The sequence below is a fragment of the Zootoca vivipara genome, chromosome 3, assembly GCF_965207765.1.
Source record: "Zootoca vivipara chromosome 3, rZooViv2.hap1.1, whole genome shotgun sequence".
Taxonomy (NCBI): Eukaryota; Metazoa; Chordata; class Lepidosauria; order Squamata; family Lacertidae; genus Zootoca; species Zootoca vivipara.
Window position 1 is genome coordinate 16126109 of NC_142586.1, and position 20408 is coordinate 16146516.

The 20408-nt window shown below is 44.5% G+C and overlaps 2 protein-coding genes across 2 annotated transcripts; both read right to left on the minus strand.

Annotated features, from left to right (window-relative positions):
- Positions 1 to 223: 223 nt before the first annotated feature.
- Positions 224 to 5306, minus strand: RDH14 (retinol dehydrogenase 14). Its single transcript, XM_035110025.3, has 2 exons — positions 4783 to 5306; positions 224 to 2487 (listed from the first exon to the last, which is right to left on the minus strand). The coding sequence occupies exons 1-2, from the start codon at positions 5179 to 5181 to the stop codon at positions 1870 to 1872; spliced, it is 1017 nt and encodes a 338-aa protein (XP_034965916.1). The 5' UTR covers positions 5182 to 5306; the 3' UTR covers positions 224 to 1869.
- Positions 5307 to 7758: 2452 nt separating this feature from the next.
- On the minus strand, positions 7759 to 15879 carry NT5C1B (5'-nucleotidase, cytosolic IB). Its single transcript, XM_035110024.3, has 6 exons — positions 15564 to 15879; positions 14869 to 15036; positions 12940 to 13069; positions 11580 to 11702; positions 10487 to 10671; positions 7759 to 8933 (listed from the first exon to the last, which is right to left on the minus strand). Exons 1-6 carry the CDS (start codon positions 15717 to 15719, stop codon positions 8571 to 8573), a joined length of 1125 nt encoding a protein of 374 aa, XP_034965915.3. The 5' UTR covers positions 15720 to 15879; the 3' UTR covers positions 7759 to 8570.
- Positions 15880 to 20408: the final 4529 nt, after the last annotated feature.

Sequence of the window (20408 nt, forward strand, 5' to 3'; positions counted from 1 at the left end):
AGAAGTAACATCCCATCACTTTGTACCTTTGTTGGAAAGAGGCTTGGAAAGCTCTTGTCAGTTTTCTAACTTTTGGCTTGTTTCTTAAATACGTCTCCTCTTTTATGCTGGCACTTGCTGCTCTCTCCCTCTTACCCGCCATCCTCACAAACATAGATTAAGCATTTAAAAGCTTCTAATTTAAATAAGGAAACACAACAATGATGCACACAGATAACTTTGCTATGTGTTTAAGATATATCTTTATTTATGTACAACAAAAGGAGGCACATTTAGGTAATTAAACTCAATCCTAAATACTGTGAAAAACGACTCTGCATGGCAGAGAATCTATATGAAAATTTATGGTGGGTGTTAATTCAAGACAAGTTTAGACCGATGGCGAGGGTGGGCGTTCTGTATCCGTGCACATGTATATAAAATTTGAGTCAGTGTTCTTGTATAGTAGTGCTAACTTAGATGGCAGTTTATTAGTCCAATGACTCAGGAAGACATAGGCTGCATCCCGGGACAGAGACCCAGAAACCACTCCAGCCAATTTACACTTCAATCCGAGATACGTTTCCTTCTAAGGAACAAGCTCAGAATCACTGTGTTTGGCCTGTAGTTTGTAAAAGCATTAAATTGTCAAGTGGGCTACAGCAGCTTAGATCACAATTCGCCATTAATGCGAGTACACTAGCATTAATCAATTACAGGTGGGAATCTGGTCGTTTATGGATTGTACTTTATGAACAATGATTTGTGTGTCACTGCCAACTCTTGTGATTTGCTCTGAGATTCTGGTTTGTGATTCTATGCGATGCCCCATTCATATTTTGTTAGTATAAATCACTCAAAATAACTCCAAGGACATAAAATCGATGTACGTGAATCCGTGCAAAACACTGTACACTATTATATTATAATGTTCCATGGATATAAGTGAAACTTTCTTAACACACACCTGCGCTAAGGAGAACAATCTCAGCTAAGAAGTGCAAGAATGCCACGTCATGGCTTCTGGAAGAACCATGTACCTATTTCAGGTGTGCAAATATAACAAACAGAAAGTCTGTTGTGGATCGGGACTTGGTAAGCATATTCAAAGCAGTAAGTTTCACCTGTGCCATACACTAAACTTAAAAGGTTTGACTAAATGTGATCTGTGAGGTGCTGCTAGCCAAAGAACCATACCTGAAGTAAGAGGTTCTAGCTGAGGTGGTGGAGGAGTGCAATAATGCAAGAACTGCTTTGCAAAGTCAGACAACATCAAAGATGCAATCCATTGTTACGCATACATCAATTTTGACTGAAATATGCTATCAGCTGTGTCTGGAATACTGTTCCTAGAGATGTCAATAGAGAACCAGTGTACGATGGTACTATTACATCATGCCAAGCTGTTTTCAGCTGGGTTTCCTCACCAAAGCAGAACAATACTTATCAACTTGAGCGATTCACAGGCAACTTCTCTCTGTCTTATATTCTTGGAATTCCTTTTTGGAGCACAAAAATGGAGCTGTCACATATTTCAAATACAGTACCATGCACAGCTAATTCAGATATAAAGCACTGAACTATCAGTAAACACCTACGAAAGCAGACATCTTTCCGTTTTGTTTGCAGAACAGCAAAAATCTCCCTTCAGCCTGAAATATACAAAAACCTCCTTCACCTCTAATTATTTTCTTTAAATATTAATTTATTCTGATATTTTCTCTTTAAAAACAAACAGAGTCTGCATCGATTGTGATAAATCCCAGCCAGAGACGCAAAATAACTTGGGCTCCATCTGTTGCAATGAGGCAAGAGAACAGAAGCAAGAAACTGTAAATTCTGAAAGACTATCTATTGACACTACTTTGACGCAGTGCTTCTCCTTGACCTTTATTTTAATAGCCCCACCATCACTTCACTGATATCCCATAGTTTCCTTGCAACCAAATCATCCATGGCATTGGGCAAGAGTTGTTCCTCCTTGCAGTTTCCAAAATATTTCCCAGATACACCTTCTACTTCGGGGGAGGAGGCCAGATAAATTGAGGTCTGGGCTCCTTCCAGAGGGGTTTTGAAGAAAGCCCAAGATACCAAATTGAAGAGGGGCTTGGCTAGCAAAGGGATATGTATATGTCTGCCTAGATTTGTTCTGACAATACCGGGATGCAGCACATTGACCGTGACCCCTGTGTTCTCTAAGCGACGGGCTAATTCCCTAGTGAACAGGATGTTGGCCAGTTTACTCCGGCTATAAGCAAAGCTTTTATTGTAATTTAGCTCACTGTTCAAGTCATCAAAGTTGATCTCGCCGTATTTGTAAAGCTTGGAGGAAACCACCACAATCCTGCTGGGCGCAGAGCTTTTCAGAAGTCCAAGGAGGAGGTTTGTGAGCAAGAAGTGCCCCAAGTGGTTGACGCCAAACTGCATCTCAAAGCCGTCCTCTGTCTTCATATAGGGACACTGGAATATCCCTGCGTTGTTGATCAGGACATCCAACCTAGACTCTTCCTTTATACAACAAGGGGGGGGGAGTAGTCAGACATACTAATGTAATAATATTAAAATTATTTTTTTAAAAAAATAAAGATGAAAAAGTCTGATCCCTTAAAAGTGACAGTGAACCTGAAACTCTTTACAGTTGACCACCTCCAATGCTAGCAATACCTTTATTGATTTGGCCACACACCATTTTGATTTTCTGCTCATTCCAACCTGAACCTATTGAGCGTTTCCCCCCCCCCTGTCAATGTTTTTCCTCTTAGGGTTATTTGTTGGGATGGGACATACCATAGTGGTGGGTAGGCCCACGCTCTTTTTCTCCCACTTTCTGCCACTCCTTTCTCTCTTCCCCCTCTCCCTGCCACTTCCTTTTTCTCTCCTTTTTGCCACATGAAAAGTAGGCCAAAGGCTGCTTGAAATTAGGCTGAGGGCAGCATGGTGAGTCTAAGGCTACTAGCTGCCCACCCCCAATGTAGGGTTGGACCATTACTGGGTTCAAATCTCCTCTGTCATTAAACTCTTCTGGGTGACTTTCTATGTTTCAATCATTCTCTCAGCTTAGCCTATGTCACAGGTTTGAGATACAAAAGAGGGCCATTTTGCCCCTCTCAGAAATCTTTGGGGAAAGTGAGGGGGGAAAGAAAAAATGCAATTAAAACACTTTTCACAAGCAGTATCGCATACAAGTTCCACAACTCATCTCACTTTTAATAGCAATTAAATGTTATTGGTGAACACTCCAGTTGGTGAAACAGAAGCCATTTACAGTGCAATGCTATTCATGTCCTAATGAATTCAGTGGGGATTACTCCCAGGTAAGCAGGAACAGGCCTGCAGTCTCGTTCACTAATAATATTTAGCTATACAGCAGCACTGTGCCAGGATTGTCAGGTCCATTGTTTCAAAATATCACACCTCCAAAAACACATGATGAGAGTGCAAGCCCTTAAACTGGCTCATTTGGTGTGACCAGACGCTCTTCTCATATTTAATTGATCACTTATTGATTACTGGATGAAAGGAGACTTCCAGTGACACTCCAAGGAATGCAAAACAAATACAGCTTATTGCTTTGTCTCTGCTAAATAGTCACTGTTTTACTCTCTTCTGATGCTATTAATAGTTGCATGGCAAGATTTGACATTGGAAGGTCAAATGCTCTTTTATGAATGATATTGCTGCATCTGTCCCCTTCAGATGTACTGGATTCCATTTTCCTATATATGTAGCATACTCTTCTCTCGCTTTTGTGATGATAATTCTTAGATTTATTACTGACATGTCATTCTTCTTGGAAAAAGGATACTTGTGTACTTCACAAAACAAGTTTGTATCTGATACAAGCGAGGCCAAAACCAGATCAACCTGCTCCTCTTCTCTCTCCACCCTGCAGTTGTCTGTCTTTAATTCAACAGGATCAGGTTGTAAACGCCCTCATGCTGGCTAGTCTGCATTTCAGATTCAGCAAAGATATATTCTCACTGCTAATGCTTATGGTGCAAAGAGAAAACCATTTTGTGCTGTGCCATTTGAGTAGATTGCTACATTAAATAGCAACAACTACAGGTGAAGGGAGCTACCAATAAAATCTTAGGGATACGTTTGACAGCTCAATTGGTAGAGCATGAGGCTCTTAATCTCAGGGTTGTGGATTTGAGCCCCAAGTTAGGCAAAAGATCCCTGCATTGCAGGGGGTTGGGCTAGATGACCCTTGCAGTCCCTCCCGACTCGACAATTGTTTTGACTCTGTAGTCCCATGGACTCCAAGACATGCACACTTAGAAGAAAGCCCCACTTATTTATTCTGAAATTCTATACCTCTGTCAGTCAGTTGGGATCAAAGATGAAGGGACTTTAGCTGCAGCCCAGCCAGATGGGTGGGAAATACCGTAGTAGTAGTAATAATAATAATAGATCTTTAGCTACAGCCCAGCCAGATGGGCCAGGTATGTATGTATAAATAAATGATAATAATAATAATAATAATAATAACAACAACAACAACAACAACAACAACAATAGCTCTTTAGCTGCAGCCCAGCCAGATGGGCCAGGTATTAATAATAATAATAATAATAATAATAATAATAATAATAATAGCTCTTTAGCTACAGCCCAGACAGACAGGCCGAGTATGTATAAATAAATGAAATTGATATTGATAATAATAATAATCATAGCTCTTTAGCTACAGCCCAGACAGATGGGCCGGGTATGTATGTATACATAAATAAATAAATGATATTATTATTAATAATAATAGCCCTTTAGCTGCAGCCCAGCCAGATGGGCTTGTCTCTTTACCTGCAGCACCTGCTGGCAGAAGCGGCGCACGGAGCCCAGCGAGGCCAAGTCCAGCTCGCGCACCACCAGCTCCCCTCGGCCTCCTCCTCTTTCCCGCGAGCTCAGGCCCATCTCGGCGCGCAGCTCCCGGGCCGCCTCCTCGGCGCGCGCCGGGTCCCGGCAGGCCATGATGACCCTCGCGCGGCGCCTCAGCAGCTCGGCCGCCGCCGCCCGGCCCAGGCCGCTGTTGGCGCCCGTGATGATCACCGTCTTGCCCTCCATCCGGCACAAGGCAAGGGCGGCGGCGGCGGCCGTAGCGCTGCCCTTCCCCGCCGCCGGCCAGAGGCGCCGGGCGAGGAGGAGCAGCCCTCCGCCCAGAGCAGCGGCCACAACCACCGCGGCGGCGGCACTGGCGGCCATCGCCCTCGAAGCCCCACCCCAGAGCGTGAGGGCGGAAGGGCCGATCGACGCGAAACCCTGGAGACGCGAGGCCCAATACACGCCGTTCGCGGGCTCCTCAGCGCCGTGTTGCTGTCGGCCCTTCGCGAGGCATCCTGGGAGGTGTAGTTCCCGGGCGTGAAGGCTGCTCTTAAAGGAACAGCCGTCGCAGCACGTGGTGCGCTAGGAAGTCAGCGCGGCGCGTTTCTCTCTCTCTTTTTGTAGAATTTATTTATTTGGTTATTCAGATTAATGTTTTACAATCTCATACCCAACACACAACCTAAAAACAAGATTCCAAAGAATCTCCTGGACTTCCTTCCTCCCTGTTGACACTGTTAAGTCATTTCCTCCTGCATCTTTTATAACAATCCAAATCTCTTACATCTCAATCATGTGTCCAAAATTCACCATCAACACCACAACAAGTGTTATTCCAATCCTACTAACGATTTTAGCTGTTTACAATGGTTTTAAAGATAAATTATAAATTTCCCCCATTCCTTATTAAAATTTTGGTCTTCCTGATTTCTGGTTCATTTCGGCCATTTCGGCATAATCCATCAATTTGATCTGCCCTTCTAACTTCTCTGGTAGGGACTTTATCTTCTTTACCACAGCTGCACGGATGTTATAGCCCAGTGATGGAAAGAAGTCCAAGACACATTTCTACACCACGTGGGGGAAGCCTCAGCTTAGATTCCCATAAGCCAAACAAACAACTAAAAAAAAGGTGTAGCTCTATGGGTGCAGCTGCTTACAGATGGCTAGATAACCAAATCTAGTTATTGCCATCCCTACCAAAAAGTGAGAAATTTAAACTAAGAAAATGTTCTTAAAAAATTATTATTATTATTTTAAAAACCCAAGTGTAAACCTCCATACTGATCTGTAAGATAGTGGGAGAAATGAGCATTTTAGCAAAGCTTTACATTACTGTTCATCAGCTGCTTTCTTTTAAACTGTAAAAAATCAGCAGACTACTGGTAAGTGTTTTTAAAATACCCATTTATTGCCACAGGAGAAAATTTATGCGCATGGCAAAATCAATGGCAGCACCCCACTTACGGAACTCTCTTCCAGGGGATCAGAAGTCTTGAAGAGCAAATTATGGATCTGTTTGTTTGTTCGGGCAATTTTGGTTTTGAAAGACATATTTTTGGAACCGTGCTGCTGATGGGCACTTCATTTATGTATAATATACAATAATTGTGTGGTTTTAACAATTTGGTTTTGCTTTGAGTTTTACACAGCACAACTGGACGCCTTCATCTGCCCCAGTTGCAACAAAACATGTCTCTCCTGTATTGGTCTCTACAGCCACAGCAGGTGCTATAACCTTCCAAAAGTTTTACTTCACCTCCAAAAGCACAGTCTTCCATTGTCTCCCAAGGCAGATGGATGCCAACAATATTGTTAGCTGCCCTGGGCTCCTCGTGGAAGAAGGGTGTGGTTACAAACCTAATGAATCCATTTTAAACCAAGTGATATGAAAGTAGGAATCTTGTGTTGTTGAGGGTCACAAGTCACATTCCTCCCTAGCTATTTTTATGCAATAGACCAGGAATAGGGTTTTCCAGATACAGTATTTATTCCCCTCTTACAGCACTGCAGTAAAAAAGTAGCATTAGCAACACTGCGCTGTGGTTAAACCACTGAGCCTAGGGCTTGCTGATCAGATGGTCGGCGGTTCGAATCCCTGTGACGGGGTGAGCTCCCGTTGCTTGGTCCCAGCTCCTGCCAACCTAGCAGTTCGAAAGCACATCAAAATGCAAGTAGATAAATAGGAACCGCTACAGCGGGAAGGTAAACGGCGTTTCCGTGTGCTGCTCTGGTTTGCCAGAAGCGGCTTTGTCATGCTGGCCACATGACCTGGAAGCTATACGCCGGCTCCCTCGGCCAATAATGCGAGATGAGCGCGCAACCCCAGAGTCGGTCACGACTGGACCTAATGGTCAGGGGTCCCTTTACCTTTACCTTTACAGTATTTTATATTTGTTATGCAAGCCACTTAGGTTTGTGTAAAGCAGAGAATAAATATTTTACATTAAAAACAAATACAGTGGACGCTCGGGTTGCAATCGTGATCTGTGCGGGAGCCACGTTCGCAACCCGCAGCGCCGCATCTGCGCATGCGCGGGTTGTGATTCGGCGCTTCTGCGCATGTGCAAAGCGCAATCTAATGATTCTACGCATGTGCGAGCACTGAAACTCAGAAGTAACCTGTTCCGGGACTTCCAGGCTCGGTGTGGTGTGCAACCCAAAAACGCGCAACCTGAAGGGTGGTTCTCTTGGAGCAATATGAAAAATTCTTTTGCCATATAGTCCCAGGTGAATGAAACTTGGCAATCTAATTCAGTGACAGTGCAGTGGTTATGCAAGATACATTTAGTGCTTAGAATTATTCGCCTAGAAATACTGTATCTATGCAGGGGTATAATGATTGCTGCATTCATTTCAATAGTGCAACTTAAATCAAGAATGTATAGTTTACTTCTATGGGACAACCGTTCATGAATACACCTTTAAAAGACTCTTGAATAAATAGAAAAATGCTGATTAAGTCTCTAAAACCTGCTTTTATTAAACCAGACAAGTAGTTTTAAAAAGAAGAGGGTACGTGTGTATCCCTATAAATCACAAGACATTTACTAATTGGTTTATACCACTTTCACAAAGCATAAACCATGTGACGCACAAGATAGAAGGCAGGGCCCGATCTACTGACTGCCATTAAGAGTTATATATACCGCCGCTTTGGTGTTTGTAGTAGCAGGTGTCTGTGCGCATGATAACGCAGCACAGCTCAAGTTCTAGATAATGCAGTGGGCCTGTATTCAGAATTACTAAATGAAGGGAGTGCTATTTGTATCCCATTCCAATCAATGGAAACTATTGCTTTCATTCGGATTGCATTCTACTGACTTCGATCCTGCAGTCTAGCTGGTGTGCACATGGGCCAACAGACTGTCGAATAAAGCAGTACAAAACTCCGTATTTTCATAGCTTGTGTGCAAAGTGTGCACTAGGCACTGGTTATTCATCAAGACACAGCAACGAATGCGTGGTCTTCTGCTACGTTCACGGTTCTGTAGAGCAGAGGGAATGATTTAAGTATTACAATGCTAATATTTCCCAATAGCCAAAGAGCCCAAATTAGAAAGGTCGATTAAAACTCAATCGGTTTAAGGAGTGTATATGCAAGTATTTCAACTTTCCCCAAAATATATATTTATAGTAAAAACATATATATCTCCTCTAAAAATAGATCAGGAAACTGGAGGTCACACTTAAATATAAACCTTGATAAACGTCCAAGAATGGAAATTTCAGACTCAACAGCACATTCAAGGCTAAGCTAAAAAAACAACTTAATTTTTGGCAGGGCTGTCTTTCAGCTTAGACTTGTGGTACTTCTGCCCAATGCCATATGGCACGTGTGCAGCAATTGTACCCAGCTGCCGTGCTCCCTCTATGTGAAACATCTGATCATCAAAGAAAATATGAGGTCTGATTTTGGCCAGGACTGGTCCCTTAGGTGCCCCTGCGAGGAAGAGGGCTTCATCAATCTGCACTCCCCAGCTGCGGAGAGTCTTCAGCACTCTGGCCCCAGAACTGGCGGCACTTCTGGCAGTCACCAGATACGTTCTGATTGGCGAATCCAGCCGTTCGTTCTTAGCGTAGAACTTCTTCTGGAGTCGTCCAAGGTCTTCCAGGAAACCTTTCAAAGGACCCTAAAGGCACAAAATATCAGAAACACATTTACCATATGGAGACTGGTGATTCAGAAGAGAACTATGAGGGCTGTAAAAAGCGTAAAGGACGAATAAAAGTTTTAGCTAGAGAAAAGGTGCACAGGACATTGCTTTAGGCGAAGTTTGATCACGGGACCATTTATTATTATTATTATTATTATTATTATTATTATTATTATTATTATTTGTATACCGCCCTATACCTGCAGGTCTCCGGGTGTACAACATAAAATCACAACATAAAAACACAAAATACATAATCAAAACAAAAACAAAAACAACCCAATAAGCCCCCCCCCAGCGTTTTAAAAGGGCATTGGATGTCAATCATCTAGTTCAGCATTGACTAAACCAGGCATCCCCAAACTTCGACCCTCCAGATGTTTTGGACTACAATTCCCATCTTCCCCGACCACTGGTCCTGTTAGTTAGGGATCATGGGAGTTGTAGGCCAAAACATCTGGAGGGCCGCAGTTTGGGGATGCCTGGACTTAACAAAGGTTTTTCCAAACTTGTGGACTAAAACTCACATCATCCCTAGCTATCAGGACCACCGGTCAGGGATGGTGGAAATTGTAGTCCAAAAACAGCTGGAGACTGAAGTTTGGGAAACCCTGGACCTGGGGGCAAGAAGCAGTAGGTTTAAACTACCAGCTGCAGTTTCCATTAAACATAAGAGAATGTTGGCTTCCTTCCTTGTCTTTCTCTTGGAGCCTAAACATTTGGATGGTTCTACCAGGGTACCCAACCATATCAGGACAGGACATTAAAGATTTATTGTTATTCTTTTAAAACAGAATCTGTTTCCAATCTAAGATTCTTCCACAGATCTTTCAATGCTTGTTAAGGCTTCCAATAACTTAGGGGGTAAAGTTTCAGGTAGGTAGCCGTGTTGGTCTGCTGTAGATTAAACAAAATTAATTCCCCCCCCTTCTAGTAGCACCTAAAGACCAACTAAGTTTGTTATTAGTATGAGCTTTCGTGTGCAGTGTGCATGCATATGAAAGCTCATACCAATAACAAACTTAGTTGGTCTCTTCTTAGTTGGAAGATTATTATTATTATTTTGTTTCAATTATGGGGTAAAATTACAGTGGAACCTCGGTTTATGAACACCTCGGTTTATGAATTTTCGGTTTATGAACGCCGCGGACCCATCTGGAACGGATTAATTCACTTTCCATTACTTTTAATGGGAAAGTTCGCTTCAGTTTATGAACACTTCAGTTTATGAACAGACTTCCGGAACCAATTACACCCATGTTTCAGTTTATGAACGCTTCAGTTTAAGTACTTCGCGGACCCGTCTGGAATGGATTAATCCACTTTCCATTACTTTCAATGGGAAAGTTCGCTTCAGTTTATGAACGGTTACTCCGCGGACCGTCTGGAACAGATTAATCCACTTTCCATTACTTTCAATGGGAAAGTTCACTTCAGTTTATGAACGCTTCAGTTTATGAACAGACTTCCGGAACCAATTGTGTTCATAAACCGAGGTACCACTGTATAGCAAACGTTGATCACCATACCTGGGCCAGAGGCTTATTCTCATTTAGTTGCTCGTGCTCAAAAAACCTATCCAGGCCATGTTCTTTCACAATTATTTCAGACTCGTCAGAAAACAGAACGGCGTCTCCATCAAAGGCTACTCGGAGTTGCTTGTCATCGTAAGGGACGTTTTTATTCCCAGTGAACAATGTGGCTGCAGCAATTCCTGTGGAAATATTCCGAAAGTCGTTAGGTCTGTATCTGTATCTCGTGTAAGTTGAAGGCCATTGTTATAATAGCATAATAAAGGATCACACCTTGGTGGTAAACATAGGGGTTCGTGTGCTTGATGTAGTAAACATTTTCTGGCTAAACCACTGCCTTTCTAGAGTAACTACGGCTGCAGTCCTAAACACACTAGGAAATAAGCCCCACTGAATGCAAAAATGCATCCGATTGTGCTGCAAGGCTGCAATCATCGTTTGCACAATTGCTTAGGGAACCAGGCAGAGGGCCTTCTCGGTAGTGGCACCTGCCCTGTGGAACGCCCTCCCACCAGATGTCAAAGAGAAAAACAACTACCAGACTTTTAGAGGACATCTGAAGGCAGCCCTGTTTAGGGAAGCTTTTAATCTTTAAGAAATTAGTGTATTCTAATATTTCTGTGGCTGGGGAAACCCAGCCAGATGGGTGGGGTATAAATAATAAATTATTATTATTATTATTATTATTATTAGCAAGTCCCAGGTTGGACACAAATTCAGACCGCATTCATTTTTATGTCAACTGAGTTTGCTCACTAGGAGGCCATACTTTCATCATTTATAATTAGGACTCATATGTAACTGAAAAACTTCCATTTTCTTAAAACCCCAATGGCATTGGCCCATGAAAGGGGCCGTCTTACTATTATATTTCTTCATTTCTACAGATGTCTGTAGAATACTTTGGATGAAAGCCCAGAAGCACATTCTTGTACTGATATACTTGAAATCTATACAAAGTGTAAGGCAACTGTGTTCTACCACACTGCATGTCCTGGGGCTCAAAATTCAGGCTGGTCCTGCTGGTCCAAAAAGTCTGGTGACCCTTGGGCTAGTATATGATTGAAGCAAGGAAAGTACTTGTCCAAACCTTCTTCTATGGCTTCTTGAACTTTTTCAGAGTCAGCAGAAAGGTACAGATTCGTAAGGTATGCTTTTAGGTACCCGATGGGAGACTTCCCTCCAGTCATACAGAACCTTTCAATTAGCAGGCCTGGAATGGATAAGATTTTTTAAAAGAATCATTTGATGCACAAGATACACAGGTTTTCTTGCAATACAATCACGTGGCGGCTGTGTTCTCCTTTGGGAGGCATGTAGGGAGCTGGTTTAAATGGGAGCGGTGAGAGGTGCTTCCAACCCGACGTTAATTTCTCGTGGTCTCTACATGAGAATCTGAAAGAGACCTGCCGCACCATCATGCAGGAGAGCAGCGTCACAGTTATGGAATCGGCCTCCTGGAAATTTGTTGCAACCTGCTACATACAGTTACTTACAAGTCTTTGATTTGGTCTCAGCCACGGAGGACCTCTGAATACATTTGGCTTCTCCCCAAACGATAAATTTGGGAACAGACGGCTACATCATTATGGTGGTCAGGCAGGGATTGCGGCACCCCCACTTGGCAACACCATGTCCCTTAGCCTGCTCTATTCCACCATCCCCCAAACTTTGGATTAGTGAAAGTCACACATAAGTGAAAATCAGATGCTGCGCACAAGACCCTCAGAAAGGCCAGTCAAAATCCAATTACCTACTCACCCCAGTGCAGGGATAGTCTCCAGCAATCATTGCCAATAAGACAGGGAAGGTGGGACTTGTATTATTCCACCAACATCTTGAAGGGCCACAGGTCCCCCAACGCAGCCCTAGCTAGTTCGTCCCAACTCTGCAGCCGCACCATTGTGGTTTTTATGCCGCTCAATTTCTCCTTGCCATTTTCAATTCCATCTATGTCCTCTGTGCTCCTCCCCTAACTTCACAGTCCTTCCTTCGCAGCTTTCAGTTGCATCGGTCCACATATCCAGCCCATTTTTCAAGGCCAGGGATGGGGACACAGTGACAACATGGGAAAGCACCAAATCATCTTGGCGAGGAGGAGGAGGAGATGTGGAGCGAGGGTGAAACCATGTTGCTTTTCAGCCAGGTTCCCAGATGTCCAACAACCTTAATCTGTGGGACATTCGGAGCCAGTTATGACAGCTTCTTATATCTGGCGAGTAAATCTTGCCAGCCATACCTCAAGTAATTCTTTCAGATATATCTTTAATCGAGGGCTACCCTAGCCTCTGTTGTGTTCCAGAAATCCCACAGGATTCTGCACAGAGGTGCAGGAAGAAGCCCAGCTGAGGAGGCACTCATTGGTGCACAACAGTGAGACACATGACAGCGTGTCGGGGAAGTAGCAGCAGCACAGACAGATAGGCAGGAACTCAGACCTCCAGACTCACCGTAATGGTTAATGCTGTTGATAAGTCTGACCCCGACCTGAGCATGGTTATTAGTCATAAGCACAATATCAAACAGCTCTTCATCGTCTGGATACAGCTCACGGAGTCGGGCGTTCACCAACTCAACTGCCTGTGGATGGGGAAACATAGAGGAGTTCATGCGTTGGCTCAATTTGAGCTGTTTTCATCAGATCTTCTGACCGGGACACGTGGGAAGCCGTCTAGAAAAAGAATGCACTTGCCAGCTGACCTTCCAGAGTGTGTTCTATTAATAAGCGGGCCTGCTAAATTTTGGTGCAAAAGGAACAAACCCAAACCCCACCTTCTAACAGTTACGGAAGAAAGTGCATTTTACAGTTTTCAATTTGGGCACCTACGATTATAGGTTGATTTTTAAGGTTAGTTAGCTATCCTATATACCCAAGGCTGTTCAGCTTGGCATCCGTTTTTCAGGGGTGGGTGGAGAGAAGAGAAAGGAAATCCTTTCCAATTACTGAGCAGAATGTAGTAGAAACTACTGCATGAAAAAATGAAAGCAATGAAGAAAATGGAAGTGTTTACACACTGGAGAGAATGCTATCAGTCTTGCTTTCAAGAGTTAGGAATAATGATGATGATAATAATTTATTACTTATACCCCGTGCATCTGGCTGGATTTTTCCAGCCACTCTGGGTGGCTTCCAACAGAATAATAAAAATAATAAAAAGCAATAAAACATGAAATCTTAAAAAGCTTCCCTATACAGGGCTGCCTTCAGATGTCTTCTAAAGGTTACATAGTTACCCATGTCCTTGACATCTGATGGGAGGGCATTCTACAGGGTGGGCGTCACTACTGAGAAGGTTCCCTGTAACCTCACTCCTTGCAGTGAGGGAACCACCAGAAGGCCCTCAGTGCTGGACCTCAGTGTCTGGGCTGAACAATGGGGGTGGAGAGGCTCCTTCAGGTATACTGGGCCAAGGTCGTTTAGGGCTTTAAAGGTCAGTACCAACACTTTGAATTGTGCTCGGAAACATACTGGGAGCCAATGTAGGTCTTTCAGGACTGGTGTTATATGGTCTTGGTGGCCACTCCCAGTCACCAATAGCTGCCGCATTCTGGATTAGATGTAGTTTCCAGGTCACCTTCAAAGGTAGCCCCACTTAGAGCACATTGCAGTAGTCCAAGCGAGAGATAACAAGAGCATGCACCACTCTGGCAAGACAGGTAGGGTCTCAGAATATAGGAAGTTGCCTGATAATGGTATGAGACCATTTGTCCCTCTAGTTGCATAGTGTCTACACGGGCCATGCAGCAGCTCTTAAGTGTTTCAGATGGGAGACATTTCCAGCTCTGCTGAGAGAGGCTGGAGACAGACATTGGGTACATGCAGAGCCGATGCTCTAGCAGAGCTCCAAATCTCCCATTAACAGCCCCATGTTGCTTTTTCCCATTGTGCGCTAAGCTATTTTAAAAACACAGATCTTTATCCCAGTCTCAACAGAATGAACTATTGTAAACTGGACCGTCTCTACTTTTTACTTGCTCTCCTTTAGGATTATGAGGCACAATGGGAATCAGTTATCTCCCTCAACTTTCACTCTCAGTACAGTATTTGGTGCGCTCATTTAGCACTCCCAGCCCCTCAGTAAAAAGTGGCCTGGAACTCCCAAACATCATTTTTTTGTGTGTGTTTTCAAGGAACCACCACCAGAGAAACCAGGAGGCCATCTTTTCTATTTGCTCTAACTCTGAAAGTCTCTTGGTGAAAGTCTGTGTGTTTATCTGGCAGCAGGATTATGTAACATGCAGCCGGATTATTGCTTTTGGGCAGAGGCAGGGAAAAGAGAGGGAAACCGGGTGGCGGGGAGGGAGAATTGCAGCTCTGGGATGCAGAGAATTATATATATATCTATGGAACTGGACTGCTTGAGAGGAAGCTGGTTTACCTTCACCAAGGCAAAAGCTGGGCCGGGCTTCAGGGTGACGTTCTCGTTCGCCTGCTGATACTCCACATACTTTTCCACGCCTTGCTCTTCATAGATTTTCCTCTCTTCCACCATATCGAAGAGAGCCCGGGAGGAAACAGCGATGGTGATGGCGTTTTGGGGTTTGGGCTGCAGGAGGCAAAATAATAATGATGATGATAACATTACTGAGGAGACAGCCTTATGGGGGAAGAGAGTGTATGTGCCATGGATGCAGCTAGGATTTATGTTAGGAGGGGGGGCAGGCTTTAAATGGGGAGTCAGAACCTCTGTTCGCCCATGGTGTGTGTGTGTGTGTGTGTGTGTGTGTGTGTGTATGTGAGAGATGGGGAGCACAGAAGGGTAGGAGCGCGTGGGGAGGGGGGCGCATGAGAAAGAGAGATGGGGGCAAGTCTGAATTGTTTTACAGAGAGGGGTGTGTAACCACTTGGGGCGAGGAGCAGCGGTACAAAGAAGAAAGGGACAGGCATTCAGGGCTTGAGGGAAGGAAGGACTCGCTTGCGCCATTGCGCAGCCTCCTAGGAAGCAAGTTGAAGCTGCTGCTAACTTTTGCACGCTTCCTTGGACCCTAGAGGTCGGGATCTCTTACTCCCGAGTAAAAAAACACAGCAACAAACCCCGTGGCCTTGCACTGCACTTTTTTTAAAAAAACTCACGGGCCGGGGTCTCTTAGTGGAGGCGAGGCTTTCGTAGGCAGCCTTGGCCGCTTCCCAGTCTTGCTCGGCGACGGCCACTTCCTCCTCGGAGAGAAGCTCCATTTTGCAGCCGGAGGAGCCGCGCTGCTCGTCCTCTTTGTCCGGGTTGCCGCTCATCCTCCGGCCTGGCGCCGATGGCTGGGGTTCGACGGCGCGTAGCCGGCCGAAAGGTCACCCGCAAGGGGAGGGAAGCTTCGCAGAGCGCCAGGCACCCCTCGGACGCCCCCGCAACTGCTCCGGCTAGAGGTGGAAAAAAGGGCATGCCCAGCCCTGCCTCGGGCCCCGTCGTTTCCCGTCTTCTCGGCACGCCCGTCCGCGCCTCTCTCCGCCACACCCTTTGCCCCCAGGCACAGGGCGGGGAAGACGGGAGGAGGAAGCCGGGCTGCGCCTCGGAGCGCCGGTGCCTTTTCGCCCAGGCGAGAGGAGGAAGCGCCGTCGAACCGGTCGGGCGGCGATCGTGCGCGCAAAGAGGCGCGCCTTTCCTGGATTGCAGTGGACGTTTAGGCGCGCTTAACTCCGCAGGGTTGTGTTAAGGGGGACTCGTACCGGTATCCCACGACTAGGATCCGGCTGGAGATCACACGTAAACGCACAATAATAATGATGGTGATATAATAATAATTTATTGCTTATATGCCACCCATCTGAGTGGCTTGTCCCAGCCACCCTGGGCTTCTCACAACAACAACAACAACACCAAAAATAGTAAAAACACATTGCAACATCACACTTCTAAAAACTTCCCTGAACACAGGGCTGCCTTCAGAAGTCTTTTAAAAATCACCTGCTGGGAGGGCGGGACAATATTAGAATCGTAGAATTGTTGAGTTGGAAGGGATCCCCAAGGGCCATATAGTCCAGTCCCATGAAATGCAGGAATTTCAGCTAAAGCATCCATGACAGATGGCCATCCAACATCTGCTTAAAAACCTCCAAGGAAGGCGAGCCCACCACTTCCTGAGGGAGACCATTCCACTGTCAAACGGCTCTTACCGTAAGAGAGTTTTTCCTGACTTTTAGTTGGAATCTCCTTTTTCACTTATATTCATTCATTTATTCATTCATCCCCTGCCTTTTTGCCTGGCAGGGTTCACTGCACCTATCCACATTCCATACTAACCATCCCCACAGCAAAACCTTGCAGAATGCAAGTCCTCCTACTATGCACATAATCATCTGTCATAATTATGGAATTTTTGCTAATGATCAATAAAGAGACTGGCTTATCTGATTTGTGAATTTGAAGAAACCTTTGACTGGACCTAAGAATTGATCCATACTTTTACATGTTTGCTGTGCACACGTCATGAAATGTGAAGTCGTGACAAATCTTTGTAGAAACTGCATTTGTCAGTAAGCCCTGAATGGCTGCAGCTCCTTTGCACAAGCCTACAGTATGTTTGCAATGGTATGTCATCATCATTTTGTTATTTATATGCTGCCATTAAAAACTTTCCTGAACAGGGCTGCCTTCAGGTGTTTCTAAAAGTCAAATAGTTGTTTATCTGAAGAAGTGTGCATGCACATGAAAGCTCATACCAAAATAAAAACTTAGTTGGTCTTTAAGGTGCTGCTGGAAGGATTTTTTTTTATTTTGTTTCGACTACGTCAGACCAACATGGCTACCTGCCTGTAACTAGTTGTTTATCTGTTTGACATCTGATGAGAGGGCGTTCCACAGGGTAGGCGCCACTACCGAGAAGGCCCTCTGCCTGGTTCCCTGTAGTTTCACCTCTCACAGTGAGGAACCGCCAGAAGGCCCTCAGAGCTGGACCTCAGTGTCCAAGCTGGACGATGGAAGTGGAGACTTCCTACACGTCTAAGAAATTAACTCTGGTGAGCACCAGTGTGTAAGTGGCAAAATCTCTTCCCTTTTAAATTTTGAATTTGCATTTTGAGCTTCCAAAAAATCACACCCATGTTTTAGTTTCAATCCCGACACATCCATGGTGAGCAATGTCATGATATATGCTGTAATCATGTGCAGACTTACTATATGGTGGGTCACATTGAATTCAGTGGGACTTACTTCCAAGCAAATATGCTTAGGGGTTGTGCTGTAGGTTTTTGAAAAGTGTGTTGCACTCAGGCTAGGCTTTAATACTTTCTATTCATTTTATTCCCTGTTGGTAGTCTTAGCGCACAGTCTTTTTCAAACTGGGGCAGAATTTCTGCAAGATTAGTACCACCATCTGTGGTGGAAAATTAAGATTTATTTTTTATGTTGGCCTTTCAAACCTTTTCAGACTAATTCATGAGCAGGAGAGGGGCATTTCCTGAGTGTTTTTAACGTGATGTATTCTCTCCAATCCAGCTACCTTCTCTGATTACAAGAGTGGTTCATTTCCCCTCATTATTCTCAGTCTTAATGCAGTTAGTGATTTCAGGCTGGCCACAATAACTGATTTGATAAATCAATCCATCGTTTTAGTTGTATGCAGCCTTTTATTCGCTGCACAGGCCTTTCCAGGTAATTAGTGCAATGAGGCCACAGTTGTTGTTGATTTATTGCAGACAGTCTACACGTCCTCCCTACATATTTGTTGCAGGGATAATGTTCCTGAACATTTAAACCTCAGTGTTTTGTCACTTGCAAACTTCAGTTTCCATGCAGGTGTGACCTGGCCTCCCCATGGCTGTGGGCCTGCGACAGGCCCCATCGGGCATCTCTGTGGCTGTGATGGGCCTCGCAGCCTCCTCCCAGTATGTGACGTCACGTGTGCCGTGCGTGTGTTGTCACATGTGCAATGGGTTGCCCCAAAGTTGGGCGGAAGCCGGAGCCTACGATCCAAAGAAACAAAACAGCTGAGGGCTAGTGAACACAACAACTCATCCTGGTAGATTAGGCAGTTGTGAGAACTGCCTTCTTGCAGCTCCCTCAGCCACCTCTTACCCTGGGTCCATCCCAAGCAATCTGAGACTTCGGCAAAGCGTCTGTCTGGTTCTGCCCTCTTCGTACCTCTTCTGGTTCTGGGAGACCAGTGGAGAGGGGAGCTGGATGCCAACATTATACTATTGGAAAGAAGGAAGGAAGGAAGGAAGGAAGGAAGGAAGGAAGGAAGGAAGGAAGGAAGGAAGGAAGGAAGGAATTTGACTATCCCTTTTGCCCTGTAAAGACCCCTGGATGGTTAAGTCCAGTCAAAGGTGACTATGGGATTGCGGCACTCATCGCGCTTCAGGCTGAGGGAGCCAGCGTTTGCCAACAGACAGCTTTCCGGGTCCTGTGGCCAGCATGAGTAAACCGCTTCTGGTGCAACGGAACACTGATGGAAACGAGAGCACACGGAAACGCTGTTTACCATCCCACTGCAGCGGTACCTATTTATCTACTTGCACTGGTGTGCTTTCGAACTGCTAGATTGGCAGAAGCTGGGACAGAGCAGCGGGAGCTCACCCTGTTGCGGGGGTTCGAACCACCAACCTTCTGATTGGCAAGCCCAAGAGGCTCAGTGGTTTAGATCACAATGCCACCTGTGTCCTGTAACAATCCTACTTAGCATCTGTTCAGGGAAGGAGTACATGGAAATTATCTTTACCCAGTGGTTTGAAACTTGAACTTCACTACTGCTATGTCACCCTTTCTCCCATTTGAGCAATATGACAGTGAGGTGTGGCCAGGTAGCTCAATTCCTCGGTTATCACATTTGCCTGTAGCTGCCATGATGACTCCATGGTAGATTCTATAGGCTGTGGTAGCATTTGAGTTCTTCCTCTCTTCCTGTATATATATATATATATATATATATATATATATATATATATATATGTATATATATATCAAGGCTTCCAGTTTTGTTCCTGCCAAATGAGACTAGGAAGAGAGAAATAGATAGTTGCCATTTTAGTTTAACCATTACTGTTTTTATTCCTAGTATATACTCTCAACTTTTAAAAACTCTCACTTCAGTGGTTTCAAGCACTTACAGTGTGAACTGCATGGTCCAATTTTTCATTGACGCTGAATTATCCACATACCTAAACATCCTTTAAGAAATTAGCGCACACAGATGTGACATTCACTATCCAACATAAACATATATAATTTTAAGTAAGTGACATCAGCCAAATAAAATGGTTATGATTGAGTGCGGGTGATTATTTGTTTTGAAGAGTAAATAGATGACAGAATTAAACCATTACTGGGGGAGGCCAGGTTATATCTGCACTTTATAAAATAGAGGGGGGGGAGCTATGTTAATAAATATAAAAACATGTGTGCATATTTCAGTGCTTTACACAGTGTATAAAACCAGGGGACACTTTTTGCTCGGTACAAAAAAATGTGAATTTATTACAGTTCTAAATGCATTTAATCCATGCTGAAATTCTTTCCTAATGTGTGGGACGTTAATATTCTGAAGGTCAGTTACTACTCACAGACCACTTAATATAGATTAGTTTCCTCATGTCACACTTTGAACAATTCTTTTAGATAACCATTTGCCGACTCTCTTTGGGAGTACACAATTCCTTCCAAGTGTGGAGTTTGGCAGTGTTGTTTCTCTCTCCGACTTAAATTTCTTACGTCTATGCAGGTGTGTAGCCTAGCACTCTGGTAAATGTTGTCCTAATTTGCAAGAGGCTGCTGTGCAGCACAACCCTAGGCATAGTGACTTGGAAGCAAGCCTCGTTGCATTCCCTGGGATTTACTCCTGCATAATTACAAGAGCAGAAGACTGGTCCTACTGGACGGAACCATCAATCAATCCATCTAGATCAGGGATGAGGGATCTGCGGTCCTCCAGGTGGTATTGGACTACAACTCCCATCATCCCTGACCACTGGCCATGCTGCCAGGAGGCTGAT